The sequence below is a fragment of the Vipera berus genome, assembly GCF_964194415.1.
Source record: "Vipera berus genome assembly, chromosome: Z".
Taxonomy (NCBI): domain Eukaryota; kingdom Metazoa; phylum Chordata; class Lepidosauria; order Squamata; family Viperidae; genus Vipera; species Vipera berus.
In genome coordinates this window covers 8,235,387-8,249,974 of record NC_138205.1, presented here as the reverse complement: position 1 = coordinate 8,249,974, position 14,588 = coordinate 8,235,387, and the positions used below count along the sequence as shown (strand labels likewise).

General features: G+C 43.8%; 1 protein-coding gene across 1 annotated transcript in view; it reads left to right on the top strand.

Moving 5' to 3' along the window:
* The window catches only part of LOC308678592 (X-linked retinitis pigmentosa GTPase regulator-interacting protein 1-like), a gene marked incomplete at its 5' end in the record, with an annotated part of 44,502 nt that overhangs the window by 3,203 nt on the left and 26,711 nt on the right, over positions 1-14,588 (top strand). Inside the window, 5 exons of the mRNA XM_081345818.1 lie at positions 3,339-3,655; positions 4,213-4,303; positions 5,111-5,236; positions 8,026-8,131; positions 11,533-11,679. Coding sequence (XP_081201944.1) covers positions 3,339-3,655; positions 4,213-4,303; positions 5,111-5,236; positions 8,026-8,131; positions 11,533-11,679 — 787 coding nt within the window. The remainder of the gene's footprint in view (positions 1-3,338; positions 3,656-4,212; positions 4,304-5,110; positions 5,237-8,025; positions 8,132-11,532; positions 11,680-14,588) is intronic.

Genomic DNA, 14,588 nt, shown 5'->3' with positions numbered 1-14,588 from the left:
ATGACCTACAAAGCCCTACATGGCATGGGTCCGGAATACCTTGGGGAGCACCTGCGGCCGGCGTCAACTTCCCTCCGCCCAGTACGCTCCCACAGAGAGGGCCTCCTCAGGGTGCCACCGGTCAAAGAATGCCGACTGGTGGCCCCCAGGGAGAGGGCGTTCTCTGTGGGTGCACCGGATTTATGGAACCATCTTCCGGTCGAGCTCCGGATGGCGCCCGATCTCCGCTCCTTCCGGCGCGATCTTGATGGGACGGGGTGGGATTCTATAAATGGACTTCAATTTTTAATCTGTATTAATTTATTATGGGCATTGTTTAATTACTTTTTAATAATTTTTAATTTTTGTATCTGGTTTTTATGTATTGCCCTGTTCACCGCCCTGAGTCCTTCGGGAGAAGGGCGGTATATAAATTAAATTAATAATAATAATAATAATAATAATAATAATAATAATAATAATAATAATAATAATAATAATAATAATAATAATAATAATAATAATAATAATAATAATTTATTAAACCCTGGGGATTGATCTGATAGACCAGGGTTCTTCAAACTTGGCAATTTTAAGACTTGAGAACTTCAGTTCCCAGAATTCCTCAGCCAGTCCCGGCTGGCTGAGGAATTCTGGGAATTGAAGTCCACAAGTCTTAAAGTTGCCAAGTTTGAAGACCCCTGGGATAGACTGGGTACCACCATTGACAGTACGATCTTTAATTTACTTGTTGGACCTGGATTTCATACTGAAATGAAGACTTTCAGAGCATGAATGAAGTATTATATGTAAGGTTTCTTCCAGGGTGAGTCCAACCATCATAGAATCATAGAATTGGAAGGGGCATAGATATCATCTATATCAGGGGTGTCAAACTCAATTTCATTGACGGCCGCATCAGCATTGCGGTTGCCCTCAAGGGGCCGGGTGGGTAGGGCCAGGGTGGGCGTGGACTACTGGGTGGGCGTGGCTAGAGTGCATATGGCCTACTGGGTGGGCGTGGCCAGCTCTACATCATTTGCATCAAGTGTGCCTATGGGGGCTTGGGCAGGAGTGGGACAGATCTGAGGGTCTCTGGCAGAAGGAGGGTCTCTGGGCCAGGGCCAAGGCAGTGGGGGCCGTTCCCTCACTGTTTCCAAGATGGCTTCGCGGGCCACATGAAACCACTTCGCGGGCCAGATCCGGCCCCCAGGCCTTGTGTTTGACATGTCTGATCTATATCAATCCACTACAAGAAAAGAAATTAAACTAAATTAAACACGAGAGAAGATTGTTCAGTCTCTTCTTGGAAACGTCTCCATAAGTAGCGCAGTTTGTTCATTTGTTCAGCGGATCTTTTTCCATGAGGAAGTCAAACTGGTAAAGGTAAAGGTTCCCCCGCGCATGCGTGCTAGTCGTTTCCAACTCTAGGGGCCGGTGCTCATCTCCGTTTCAAAGCCGAAGAGCCAGCACTTGTCTGAGGACGTCTCCGTGGTCATGTGGCCGGCATGACTAGACACCAAAGGCGCACGGAACGCTGTTACCTTCCCACCGTAGTGGTCCCTATTTTTCTACTTGCATTTTTTACGTGCTTTCGAACTGCTAGGTTGGCAGAAGCTGGGACGAGTAACAGGCGCTCCCTCTGTTACGCGGCACTCAGGATTCGACCCGCCAAACTGCCGACCTTCTGATCGACAAGCTCAGCGTCCTAACCCACTGAGCCACCGCGTCCCTCAAACTGTTAAAACAGCATACAAAATTGTACTCGGCTTACGACCACAATTGAGGCCCAAATTTCTGTTGCTAAGTGAGTTTTGCCCCATGATTCGCTGCAGTTAATTTAGGAACACAATTGTTAAGTGAATCTGGCTTCCCTATTGACCTTGTTGGTCAGAAGGTCTCAAAAGGGGATCACGTGACCCCGGGACACTGCAACCGTCATAAATATGAATCAGTTGCCAAGGGTCTGAATTTTGATCACGTGACCACAGGGATCTGAAACAGTCCTAAGTGTGAAAAATGATCATGTCACTTTTTTCAGTGGTGTTGTAACTTCAAACAGTCACTAAACGAAGTGTTGTAAGTCGAGGACCACCTGAAAGCGAAAACCAAAATCAACAGTGCAAAAGTCCTCTTGAAAATGACATATTTTAAACATCTTTTTAAAAAAGAATTAATGGCAAATGTTATACAACTCTTTGCAAGTGCAGTAGATCTTGCAGTAAATCTAGCTCTAGTGACCTCTTGGGGCAGAAAACAGGAATTGCAATGTAGCATTGTCATGTAAAAGGGACGCAGTGGCTCAGTGGGTTAGGACGCTGAGCTTGTCGATCAGAAGGTCGGCAGTTTGGTGGGTCGAATCCCGAGTGCCGCGTAGCAGAGTGAGCACCTGTTACTCGTCCCAGCTTCTGTCCACCTAGCAGTTCGAAAGCACGTAAAAATGCAAGTAGGAAAATAGGGACCACTATGGTGGGAAGGTAACAGCATTCCGTGAGCCTTTGGCGTCTAGTCATGCCGGCCACCTGACCACGGAGACGTCCTCGGACAAGCGCTGGCTCTTCAGCTTTGAAACGGAGATGAGCACCGGCCCCTAGAGTCGGAAACGACTAGCATGCATGTGTGGGGGAACCTTTACCTTTTACCTTTACCTTTATTGTCATGTAAAGAAGTTACAACTAAATTAAGGAGGCAGGTGTTCTGTCCCAAGTTTATTTAAACACATATTTTGATGATGAGAGACATGAAATTCACGTTGTTTAGATTGCTACACAAAACATATAACAATAATTTCACTGGGCAGTGTTTGGGCATGTCTAGTTTATTGAAAAGAAGGACCAGGGGTGACATGATAACAGTCTTCCAATATTTAAGGGGCTGCCACAAAGAAGAGGGGGTCAACCTATTCTCCAAAGCACCTGAAGGCAGGACAAGCAGCAATGGATGGAAACTAGTCAAGGGGAGAAGCAACCTAGAAATGTCTTGACAGTTAGAACAATTAACCAGTGGAACGACTTGCCTCCAGAAGTTGTGGGTGCTCTAACACTGGACGTTTTTAAGAAGAGATTGGACGACCATCTCTATGAAATGGTATAGGGTCTCCTGCTTGAACAGGGGGTTGGACTAGAAGACCTCCAAGGTCCCGTCCAACTCTGTTATCTTGTTATTCTGTTATTTTCATTCATTCAAAGTTACTTGTTTCTTCTATCTTTTCCTACGTAATTCGTATTTGGCTTTTGTCACCCATGACAATTTTAAATAATGCTCACAGTTGAGTCCCTAAAGACTGAAACCCTGGCCTAACCCAAACCCAGCACTCCTTCAGAAGACCGAGATTGGATGTTCTTTCCTTGTTCCTCCAGGATGGGCACCAAACTATCAAGACTGAGTCACGAGCGAGCACAACAGGAGACCCGGAACAGGAGACCCAGAAACTTCATGCAGAACTCTATGCGGAATCTGGACTTAGAGGAAGGCCTAGAAGACATGCAGGAACGGGTTTGGGAGTTGGAACATCTCAACCAGCGTTTGAAGAGCCACCTGTTCTTCTACAAGCAACAGCTACAGCTACAGGGTTGTAGCCGTCACTGTCCCTACGGCCACGTCACAGCCAAAGTCAACACAGGCTTTCGTAGACCACATACCTCTCCTAGACCAAGGCCCAAGAAATCACCGAAAGGTAAGAAGTTTGGAGAGCTTGATGTGTTCATCGCTGGGAAGGTTCTAGCTTGCCAACACTTTTGGGGGGAGGGTGGGGTGGGAGGAGAATGGAATGCAGACTCCAGATACCAAGATGCCGGTCCGTGAGAACTAAGGACGCTCAATAGTTGTTGACTGAGAACTAAAGACATTCTCTCACAATAACTATCGGACTTATAATTGGACCATGTGACCTGTACTAATAGGGGGAGGGAGACCTGATGCTTTTAATGTAGTGATTTAGGCGGGAATTAACCGGAGCTGCGTTTCCTTTCACCTGTGCCGAAATGATGTACTCAACAAAGTTTTGCATTAGAGTTGGATGGTCTCAGCTGTGCTTACTTTGTCGGGTTCGTCAGTCGGAACCTTGACAATAACAGCATTTAGATTGTCCTTGGAAATCATCGGGGGCTTTTTACGGATGCTCCCTCTTTGTTGAATGGTGGGAAGTCTATAGAGATTCAAGGACATTGCAGTCAGTCCATCCTTCTCTCTCTCTCTCTCTCTCTCTTTTTTTCTTCTTTTTTTGGGTGACAGAGATGCAGGTATCAAGAATGGCAGTCCGGCCAACCTCTCCCAGATATGCTGATGATGTTCTGGAAAGGTTCCAAGCAGAAACCGAAAGACTGTGAGTTCTAGTCCCACCTTGAGTATGAAAGCTGACTGTGGGCCCATCACAAGGAGACTGCCTCGGGCATGAAAGGTGACTTTGGGCCAATCATCAGGGAACAGAGAATTCTAGTCCTTCCTTTGGCATGAAAGTCAACTGGGTGTCTTTGAGCCAATCATCAGGAGACTGTAAGTTCTAGTCCCAGTTTAGGCAAGGAAGTTGACTGGGTATCTTTGGGCTAATCACCAGGAGATGGTGAGTTCTAGTCCTGCTTTAGGTATGAAAGACTCATGGATGACTTTGGGCCAATCACACTCTCTCTCAACCCAGCTCACTTTACCAGGCTGTTGTTCTGGGGGAAAATAAGAAAGGAAGGAATATTCCCTACCTTGAATTATAAAAATAATAAAGGTGGGATAATTTTTATTGTGTCGCGGGTTCTTGGCCGCGTGGTCAGACAACAGACAAAGGACTCAGCATGGCAGCTCTTTATTGGTGGTAGTACTGAAGAGGACAAAGGGGTTACCTGTACCCCTTTATATACCTGGCCAGGTGCACTGGCAGCCAATCCCTTATTTGGGTTTTCCCGCCGAGCGCTTAACAGCCAATCCTGTTAGAGCACAGCGCCACCTGATGGTAACAATGAACTGCTGCTTATATTTTATTATCCCCATACATAACAATTTTTTTTAAAAAAAAATCTTGTTAGCCTGCAAGAAAGAAGACCAATCTTTAAAACAGTGGCATGCATTTTAGAAACATCCGTTGTTTTCTTCTCTCCTTCCTATTAATGACAGAAAAACAAAATTATATTTCTTCTTTCAGGTCCCACAGTCTGGTGCTGGCTGAGTTAGACAAGGATCATCAGCTGCTGAGTTTCACACCTGATAAAGAAATTGATCTGGAACACATTCAACCTCAGAAAAGCTATCTAAACTTGCAGGAATATCGGTAACGTTTGGTTCTCTATCTCCCTAATATTCATACCTAATATTCTGTGGTAAGAACACACACACACCCCAAGCGTTTTTACTATGCCCGCCAAACCCTGGCTATTGCAAAAAGCAGAAACGTTGAATCATGCTTGTTGAATCACAAAGAGAGCTAAATGGAGGCAATAGGCAGACTAAAGATAAGGTAGAATTAATTACATTTGTTTGACAGGATTAAAAGCCAAGGAAGCCAGTATTTTAGACCCATTGTTAGCCTTTGAGAAACAAGCTAAACAAATAATAATAATAAAAGCAAAACAAAGCAAGGCTTCAAATTACATAATGCTGTAAAACTGTGTAAAAATCCTTGTACTCATCAAATCAGCTGTCCCAGAACTGCATGCTGTTGTTGGTTCTGCTCATCAATGAACCTTCTTTCTTAAGCAGCCTCCATTTTATTCCCAGCTTGAAACTGGACCTGATTTTTCTTTCAACAATTCCTTCCTCTCTTATTTTCCCCAGAACAACAGCCCTGCAAAGTGAGTGGGGTTGAGAGAGTGATTGGCCCAAAGTTATCCAGGAGTCTTTCATGTCTAAAAGCAGGACTTGTTGTTGTTGTTAGCTGCGAAGTCGTGTCCGACCCATCACGACCCTATGGACAACGTTCCTCCAGGCCTTCCTGTCCTCTACCATCTTCTGGAGTCCATTTAAGCTCACGCCTACTGCTTCAGTGACTCCATCCAGCCACCTCATTCTCTGTCGTCCCCTTCTTCTATTGCCCTCAATCTTTCCCAGCATTAGGCTCTTCTCCAGTGAGTCCTTCCTTCTCATTAGGTGGCCAAAGTATTTGAGTTTTAGCTTCAGGATCTGGCCTTCTAAAGAGCAGTCAGGGTTGATCTCCTCTAGGACTGACCGGTTTGATCGCCTTGCAGTCCAAGGGACTCGCAGGAGTCTTCTCCAGCACCAGAGTTCAAAGGCCTCAATTCTTTGGCGCTCAGCCTTTCTTATGGTCCAACTTTCACAGCCATACATTGCAACTGGGAAGACCAAAGCCTTGACTATACACACTTTTGTTGACAGGGTGATGTCTCTGCTTTTTAGTTTGCTGTCTAGATTTGCCATGGCTTTCCTCCCCAGGAGCAAGTGTCTTTTAATTTCTTGGCTACAGTCCCCATCTGCAGTGATCTTGGAGCCCAGGAAAATAAAATCTGTCACTACCTCCATTTCTTCCCCATCTATTTGCCAGGAATTGAGAGGGCCGGATGCCATGATCTTGGTTTTCTTAATGTTAAGTTTCAACCCAACTTTTGCACTCTCCTTCTTTACCCTCAACACGAGGCTCTTTAGTTCTTCTTCACTTTCTGCCATTAGCAGGACTAGAACTCACCATCTCCTGGTGATTGTACCAAAGAAAGTCAACTTTGATTCTGCACAGTTCAATATTTTCTGAATTACTATTTGGTCGGGTGGGCTAACATCCATCTTCCAATATTGGGCCCACGCCAATCTTGCAGCAGTGGTTATATGTAACAACAGGTACCACGCAGTTCTGTTTATTTTTGTGGTCTTATCCCCAATAAAAATACCTCAGGACACAATTGTATATGGTATCCCCCTTACTATAATGTTAAGGGGACGAGGGGACACAGATTACTATTTATCTTGGAGTCAATGGTACAATTGGATGTCAAAGAGAGCTATTAATTGAATTTTATTACTTGTTATATGCAATGATTTTTCCTTTCTTTGTGGTTGCTTTCTTATATGTAACGGGACAACCTTATTTCCTCCTCGCAATGTGATGTAAAGCGCTATTGACTTAATGTTTGCTTGATACACAAATAAACAAAATTGGGGAAAAAAAGAAAGTCAACTTTATGCCTAAAATGGGACTACGGTAGAACTTACTGTCTCCTGATTGGCTCAAAGACACCCGGTTGACTTTCATGGCAAAGGCAGGACTAGAACTCACTGTCTCCTGATGATTGTCCCAAAGTCGCTTAGGATTTGATCTAGGATTACAACTAAAATGTCTCCCAAGGCCTTGTTTTCTACAGCACTCTTGATTCTTCTTCTGCTTTCGTTGATAAATTCAACGAAAGCAGAAGTTCGATGTTGGGTGTGCTTGTGGTTTTTGAAGTTTGGTTTAAAAAGAGAGAAATTCACATGTCAAGGTTAGGCAGTTATTTATAAAATGGGGGTGTTATAAACGTTTGACCTGGAACAAGGAAATACAAGTCGTCCCCGACTTACAACAGTTCGTTTGGTGACCATTTGAAGTTACAAAGGCACGGGAAAAAGTGACACGACCGTTTTTCACAGTTACGACCTTTGCAGCACCTCTATGATCATGTGATCAAAATTCAGATGCTTGGCAACCGGTTCATATTTATGACCATTGCAGCGTTCCGGGTCATGTGATCACCTTTTGCAGCCTTCAGAAAAAGCAATGGGGAAGCCAGAATCACTTAACAACATTATTAACTTAACAACTGCAGTGATTCACTTAACAACTGGGGCAAGAAAGGTCATAAAATAGGGGCAAAATTCACTAAACATCTGTCCCGCTTAGCAAAATAAATTTGAGGCTGAATTGTGATCATAAGCTGAGATCTGCATAACATCAAATTCTTGCAGGCTGCTATAAGTTAGCAGGACATTTCTGGAGACTAACCCACTGTTTTAGTGCCTGCTCAGCAAGAAATCTTTTCTCGAGGTAGTGATTTTGCATAGATGGGGCTGATTGTGCATTTGTGCGGTTGGGACAAGATCACCGATCGGTGCCGATTTGTTTCCCTTGTTCAACAGAGCTGCCATCCAGAAGAATGTGGAGCTGATTCGTTTGCAGAAGCTGTTATGGGAGAAGAATTCAGAACTGGTGATCTCCAAAGCTCAGATTACTGTCTTGCATGAGGTAAGTCCTGGCACTTTCATAGAGTGCGATCCTTGGTGCAGTCTGAGCTTGCTTCTTTTCTTGCAGACATTTCATTACCCTAAGGTTCTACATTTAGGCAGGAAAAATCAAATGCACAGGTATAGTATAGGTGGTACCTTGCTCAATAGTAGTAACTGTGAGAGAGATCTCGGAGTCCTAGTGGACAATCACTTCAATATGAGCCAGCAGTGTGCTGCAGCTGCCAAAAAAGCCAACACAGTGCTAGGCTGCATTAACAGAGGGATAGAATCAAGATCACGTGAAGTACTAATACCACTTTACAATGCCTTGGTAAGGCCACACCTGGAATATTGCATCCAGTTTTGGTCACCACGATGTAAAAAAGATGTCGAGACTCTAGAAAGAGTACAGAGAAGAGCAACAAAGATGATTGTGGGACTGGAGGCTAAAACATATAGAGAACGGTTGCTGGAATTGGGTATGTGTAGTTTAATGAAGAGAAGGTTGAGGGGTGACATGATAGCAGTGTTCCAATATCTCAGGGGCTGCCACAAAGAAGAGGGAGTCAAGCTATTCTCCAAAGCACCTGAAGGCAGGACAAGAAGCAATGGATGGAAACTAATCAAGGACAGAAGCAACCTAGAACTAAGGAGAAACTTCCTGACAGTTAGAACAATTAACCAGTGGAACAACCTGCCTCCAGAAGTGGTGAATGTTCCAACACTGGAAGTTTTTAAGAAGAGACTGGACAGCCATTGGTGTGAAATGGTATAGGGTTTCCTGCCTGAGCAGGGGTTGGACTAGATGACCTCCAAGGTCCCTTCCAACTTCTTCTTCTTCTTCTTCTTCTTCTTCTTCTTCTTCTTCTTCTTCTTCTTTCTTCTTCTTCTTCTTCTTCTTCTTCTTCTTATTATTATTATTATTATTATTATTATTATTATTATTATTATTATTTATTTATTATTATTATTATTATTATTATTATTATTTATTTATTATTATTATTATTATTATTATTATTATTATTATTATTATTATTATTATTATTATTATTATTATTATTATTATTATTATGTAACATCATCAATGATAATGTTAGGTAGGTACTAAGTAAGATCAACACTTACCTAGTTGAATAATGAAACATCTGCAAGAAAACAAGGACCCCCAGAGAGCATCAAAGACCCCACAAGTCAACCCTGGGCCTCAAATATTCTCTTCTCTTGGTATTTTCATGGAGTGTTTCCTAACCCAATGAACTTCGGGACAGAAAAATCTGAAAATGTGTTTAGATAGGATAGGGTGAGGGACTTGTTCTTCAGTTTTCCTTACCTGTATTTTCCTGCCGATTTTTCCATCCTGTCTTCTGCTAAGCCTGAAAGAGGCATTCCCTCTCTTTTCCTAAACATTCTGAGCTCCACCATTTTTGCTGAGCTGCTGCAGGTCCACCCCTTGTTGACGGCATCTTCTTGTTCTGTCCACCAGTGGTGGGATTCAAATATATGAACAAGCATTTCTCTGCGTGGATGCCGCTTCCGGAAGTCCATTCTGGGCCTGGGCAACACAAAATTAGCTACCGGTTTTGGCGAAGTGGTGCGAACCAGTTGAATCCCACCACTGCTGTCCACCCGTTTTTTTTTATTACAAATTTGCAGTATTGCAGGACAAGAAACAATGGATGGAAACTAATCAAAGAGAGAAGCAACCTAGAACTAAGGAGAAATTTCCTGACAGTGAGAACAATTAACCAGTGGAACGAATGGCCTCCAGACATTGTGAGTGCTCCAACACTGGAAGTTTTTAAGATGAGTTTAGACAATCGTTTTGTCTGAAAAGGTATAGGGTTTCCTGCCTGAGCAGGGGGTTGGACCTCCAAGGTCCCTTCCAACTTTATTGTTGTTGTTGTTGTTGATGATCATCGCACAGTCAGCTAGATGTTCAGACTGGGTTTGGCAGTTTTGTCTACCTATTGAGTCCTTACCAAGGACCTGGGATAGGCAGATGTGGATGTTTGATGGTTTTACAGATATCGTTGCAGGATGGAAGCAGTTCCTAGTAAGGCCGCCATTTGCAATTTACTAATGGCAAATTTGACAATGCCAATGGTGTTATATTATTATTATTATTATTATTATTATTATTATTATTATTATTATTATTATTATTATTATTATTATTATTATTATTATTATTATTATTATTATTATTATTATTATTATTCAGGGCTGGGAATGTTCCTGTTTCTACATTCTTGTAAAACAGAGGTCACATTTTAGGCCTCAGCGTGAATGCTAAGTGCTGCTGAGCATCTAACTGAAGGCTCGAATATTCATCAGCCTGTATTTCCAGGAATTATGGGGGAGAAGAAAGAGAGAGAGAGAGAGAGAGAGAGAGAGAGAGAGATCTTATCCACCCTTTCATAGCAACAAGATCCTTATTGTAAGAAATGCTGAATTTGACACTAGGAGATGTACAGAACAAAGAAAGTTCCTCTTGTCCTCCTTAATCTGTAATCTGCTCTCCTCTGTTTAGGCTTCTGAGGTTCACCTCCAGCAAAGATCTTTCTCAATCATTATTTTTTGGGGTAGTAGATATAAGAATGGGACTCCTAGTCCACGGCTTTTCAACCTTTTCACCCGTTGTACCACTTTTAGGATATGGCAACATCCGAGTTCTGCCAGTCGCCTAGCAAGGGGTCAAAAACTTGAGCAAAAAAATAAATAAAGGAAAAAAGTGTTGAAGTACAGGTAGTCCTCGACTTACAACAGTTCGCTTAGTGACTGTTCGAAGTTACAATGGCACTGAAAAAAGTGCCCCCCAAGCCACAGCCAAGCAAGACACCTGCCTGCCCGCCCGGCGGCGCTCTTCCTCCTGTCCGAGGTTTTCATTGTTGTGACCATTTATGTTGAGGATTGGCAGCGGGGGTGGGGTGGGGTGTGTTTGGTTTTTATTCCCCCCCCCCTCTGCTGGGTGGTTGCAGCAGGTTTTGGTCACTTCACATGACCCTGGGACACTGTGACGGTCATAAATATGAATCAATTGCCAAGCATCTGAATGTAAATTACAAGACCCTGGAGATGCTGCAACATTCCAGCTGATCGGCGCTTCTTCTGGGCTCAGCAGAAGCGCCAGGATTAGTGCTGAGCTTCACCTGGAGCCTGGCACTGATCCTGGCACTTCTGCTGAGCCCTGACAGCCCTGCAGCTCCAGCCGTCTCTCGCTCAGGCTTGTGCGGTGCTGCCACCGGTTCAGCTCATTCCCCTCCCCCCACTACCCCTTTTCTAGGATGGTCGCGTACCACCTGCTAGGTGCCAATGTACCACAGGTGGTACCCGTATCCCTGGTTGAAAAGCCCTGTCCTAGGCCATCCAGGACGCTAGATCTTATGGTCCCCTTTCTTTTCTTCTTGTCTACACCAGAACCAAGAGGCGTTGAGGTCAGCCAGTGAAGCCTTGCTGTCTCAGCTGGATGATCTGAATGCCAACCTCAAGGAGAAGACCCAGAAGGTGGCTGTGCTGGAAAGCCGATTGGAAATCCTTTTACCCTTGCAGGGAAAACTGGAAGAGGTGAGGAAGTATGGAAAGCCATTGATTACTGCCACACATTCACCCTGGGGCTGCTTTTGAAAACTCCTGGGAAGCTTCAATTGCTTCAAAGTGCTGTGGTCTTTCTGCAGCTAGATGCAACCATGTGATGCCTATTTTATGACTGCTAATTTGCTCTGGTGTCCAGGTCAAATGCTGGTTATTCCCCTTTAAAAGCCTTTATGGCTTGTCTCCTAGTATCTAAAGAATCATCTCTCTCCTGCTGATCTGGTGTGCTCCATGCGTTTCTACATGGAGGAATCCATAAGTGTCCTTGTTATGTATTAGGCTTTTAAGAACACCTAAAGCATTGTATAAGAGTTACCACCAGGAGGCGTTGAACTGTAACTGTTTTGGCGGGAAGCAGTTTCAGCGGGAAACAGAGGTTCAATCCGATTGGTTGGCTGTGTACTTGGCCAGGTACTGGCCAGGTATATAAAGAGTGCAGGTAGCCCCTATTCCCAGTACAGTCACTTCCACCTAATAAAGAGCTGTTATGTTGTACTCATCGTTTCGGCATCCTTCCTGCTCTCCAGAACCCACTACACATTACACAGTCCTCACCTCATCTGAAATAAAAGGAATGCCTTTGCTGGTGCTCTAAATCTAAAAATCTAAATTTTTCAAACCGGGCAACATTAAGCTGTGTGAATGTCTCCTCGCAGAATTCCCCAGCCAGCAAGTTTCAGAGGGATACTTTACTTTTAGGATCCAATCTGGGTCAGTCACCGGGACCTAGGCAGGATGACATGATAGCAGTATTCCAGTATTTAAGGGGCTGCCACAGAGAAGAGGGCATCAAACTATTCTCCAAAGCACCAGAGGGCAGGAGAAGAAACAATGGTTGGAAACTGACCAAAGAGAGAAGCAACCTGGAATTAAGGAGAAACTTCCTAACAGTGAAGACAATTAACCTGTGGAACAGCTTGCCATTGGAAATCGTGGGCACTTCATCACTGGAGGCTTTTAAGAAGAAACTAGACAGTCACTTGCCTGAAATGGTACAGGTTCTCCTGCTTGAGCAAGGGGAATGAAAATCTCCAAGGTCTTATTCTATTCTATTCTATTCTATTCTATTCTATTCTATTCTATTCTATTCTATTCTATTCTATTCTATTCTATTCTATTCTATTCTATTCTATTCTATTCTATTCTATTCTATTCTATTCTATTCGTCTAGTCTAGTCTAGTCTAGTCTAGTCTAGTCTAGTCTATCTGATCTGAAGTCTCAGGAAGAATTAGAATCCCATCTTTCTAGGGTCTATAACAGGGGTAGGCAACCTTGGCTCTTTTATGACTCGTGGACTTCAACTCCCAGAATTCCTGAGCCAGCATGGCTCAGCATGGAAACCTCTCCATTTCTCCTCAGCATGGCTGGCTCAGGAATTCCGGGAGTTGAAGTCCACGAGTCATAAAAGAGCCAAGGTTGCCTACCCCTGGTCTATAATATCTCAAGATTTAAAATGGACACCTAAACATCAAAAATGTCAACAAGAAAGCTCAACAAAGAAAGTTCTTCCTGCGCCAACTCTGGAAGCCCAAACTGCCCAAGGAGCTGCTGATAGAGTTCTACAGAGGAATTATTGAACCTGTCATTTGTAACTTCTATAACTGTCTGGTTTGGCACAGCAACCAAACAAGACAGACACAGACTTCAATGGATAGTTAGGACTGCAGAAAAAAACAATTGCAACCAGCCTGTCTTCCATTGAGGATCTGTGTACCGCACAGGCCAGGAAGAGGGTTGTGAATATATCTACAAACCCCTCACATCCTGGTCATAAACTGTTATGTATTAAGCTTTATTGCAGCACCTAAAGCTGTGTATAAGAGTCACCACCAGGAGGCATTGAACTGTAACTGTTTTGGCGGGAAGCATTTCGGCGGGAAACAGAGGTTCAAACCAATTGGTTGGTTGAGTACCTGGCCAGGTGCTGGCCAGGTATATATAAGAGTGCAAGTAGCCCCTATTCCCCAGTACAGTCCCTTCACCTAATAAAGAGCTGCTATGCTGTACTCATCGTCTCGGCGTCCTTCCTGCTCTACAGAACCCACTACACAACATAAACGATTTCAACTTCTTCCCTCAAGATGATGCTATATAGGGCATTATACACCAGAACAACTAGACATAAGGACAGTTCCCCCCCCCACTCTGCTTAACAACTAATTCCTACTGTCAAACTACTTAGTAAAGCTGCATTACTGTGATACTCCTCGTCTTTCCTGTTAGCTATCATCTTCTTATGTCTATAACTTCGTTGCTTGTACCTTACAATTTATATTGTTTTTTAGTATCCTAGTATGATTTAGGTCCGTGGTGGCGAACCTATGGCACACGTGGCACAGGTGGCATGCAGAGCCCTCTCTGTGGGTGCGCGCACCGTTGCCCCAGTCAGCTGGGTTTTATAAAACCTTTTCACTTTAGGCCTCCGCCATGGTGTGCAAAAAAAAAAAGTTTAAATCAATCAATCAATTTCAACTTCTCGCCAGAAAAAAAAGATCTCGCAAAGTTGGAATTGATTGATTGAACTTTTTAGTCCCACCCAGTCTGCCGTTACCACCGCAGCCACACCCACCCAATGGGCCATGCCCACCCAATTGGCCACACCCACCCAATGGGCTATGCCCACCCAATGGGCCACACCCACCCTGCACCCGACTATACATAAGTGGGTTTTGGGTTGCAGTTTGGGCACTCGGTCTCTAAAAGGTTCGCCATCACTGATTTAGGTTGTTGGCTTAGCTAATATTCTATGACTATCCCTAAATGTTGCATCTTATGATTTATGATGAATGTATTTTAATGTTGCTTATGATCACGATTTATCACTATTGTATGTACACACTGAGAGCTCATGCACTGGAGACAAATTCCATGTGTGTCCAAC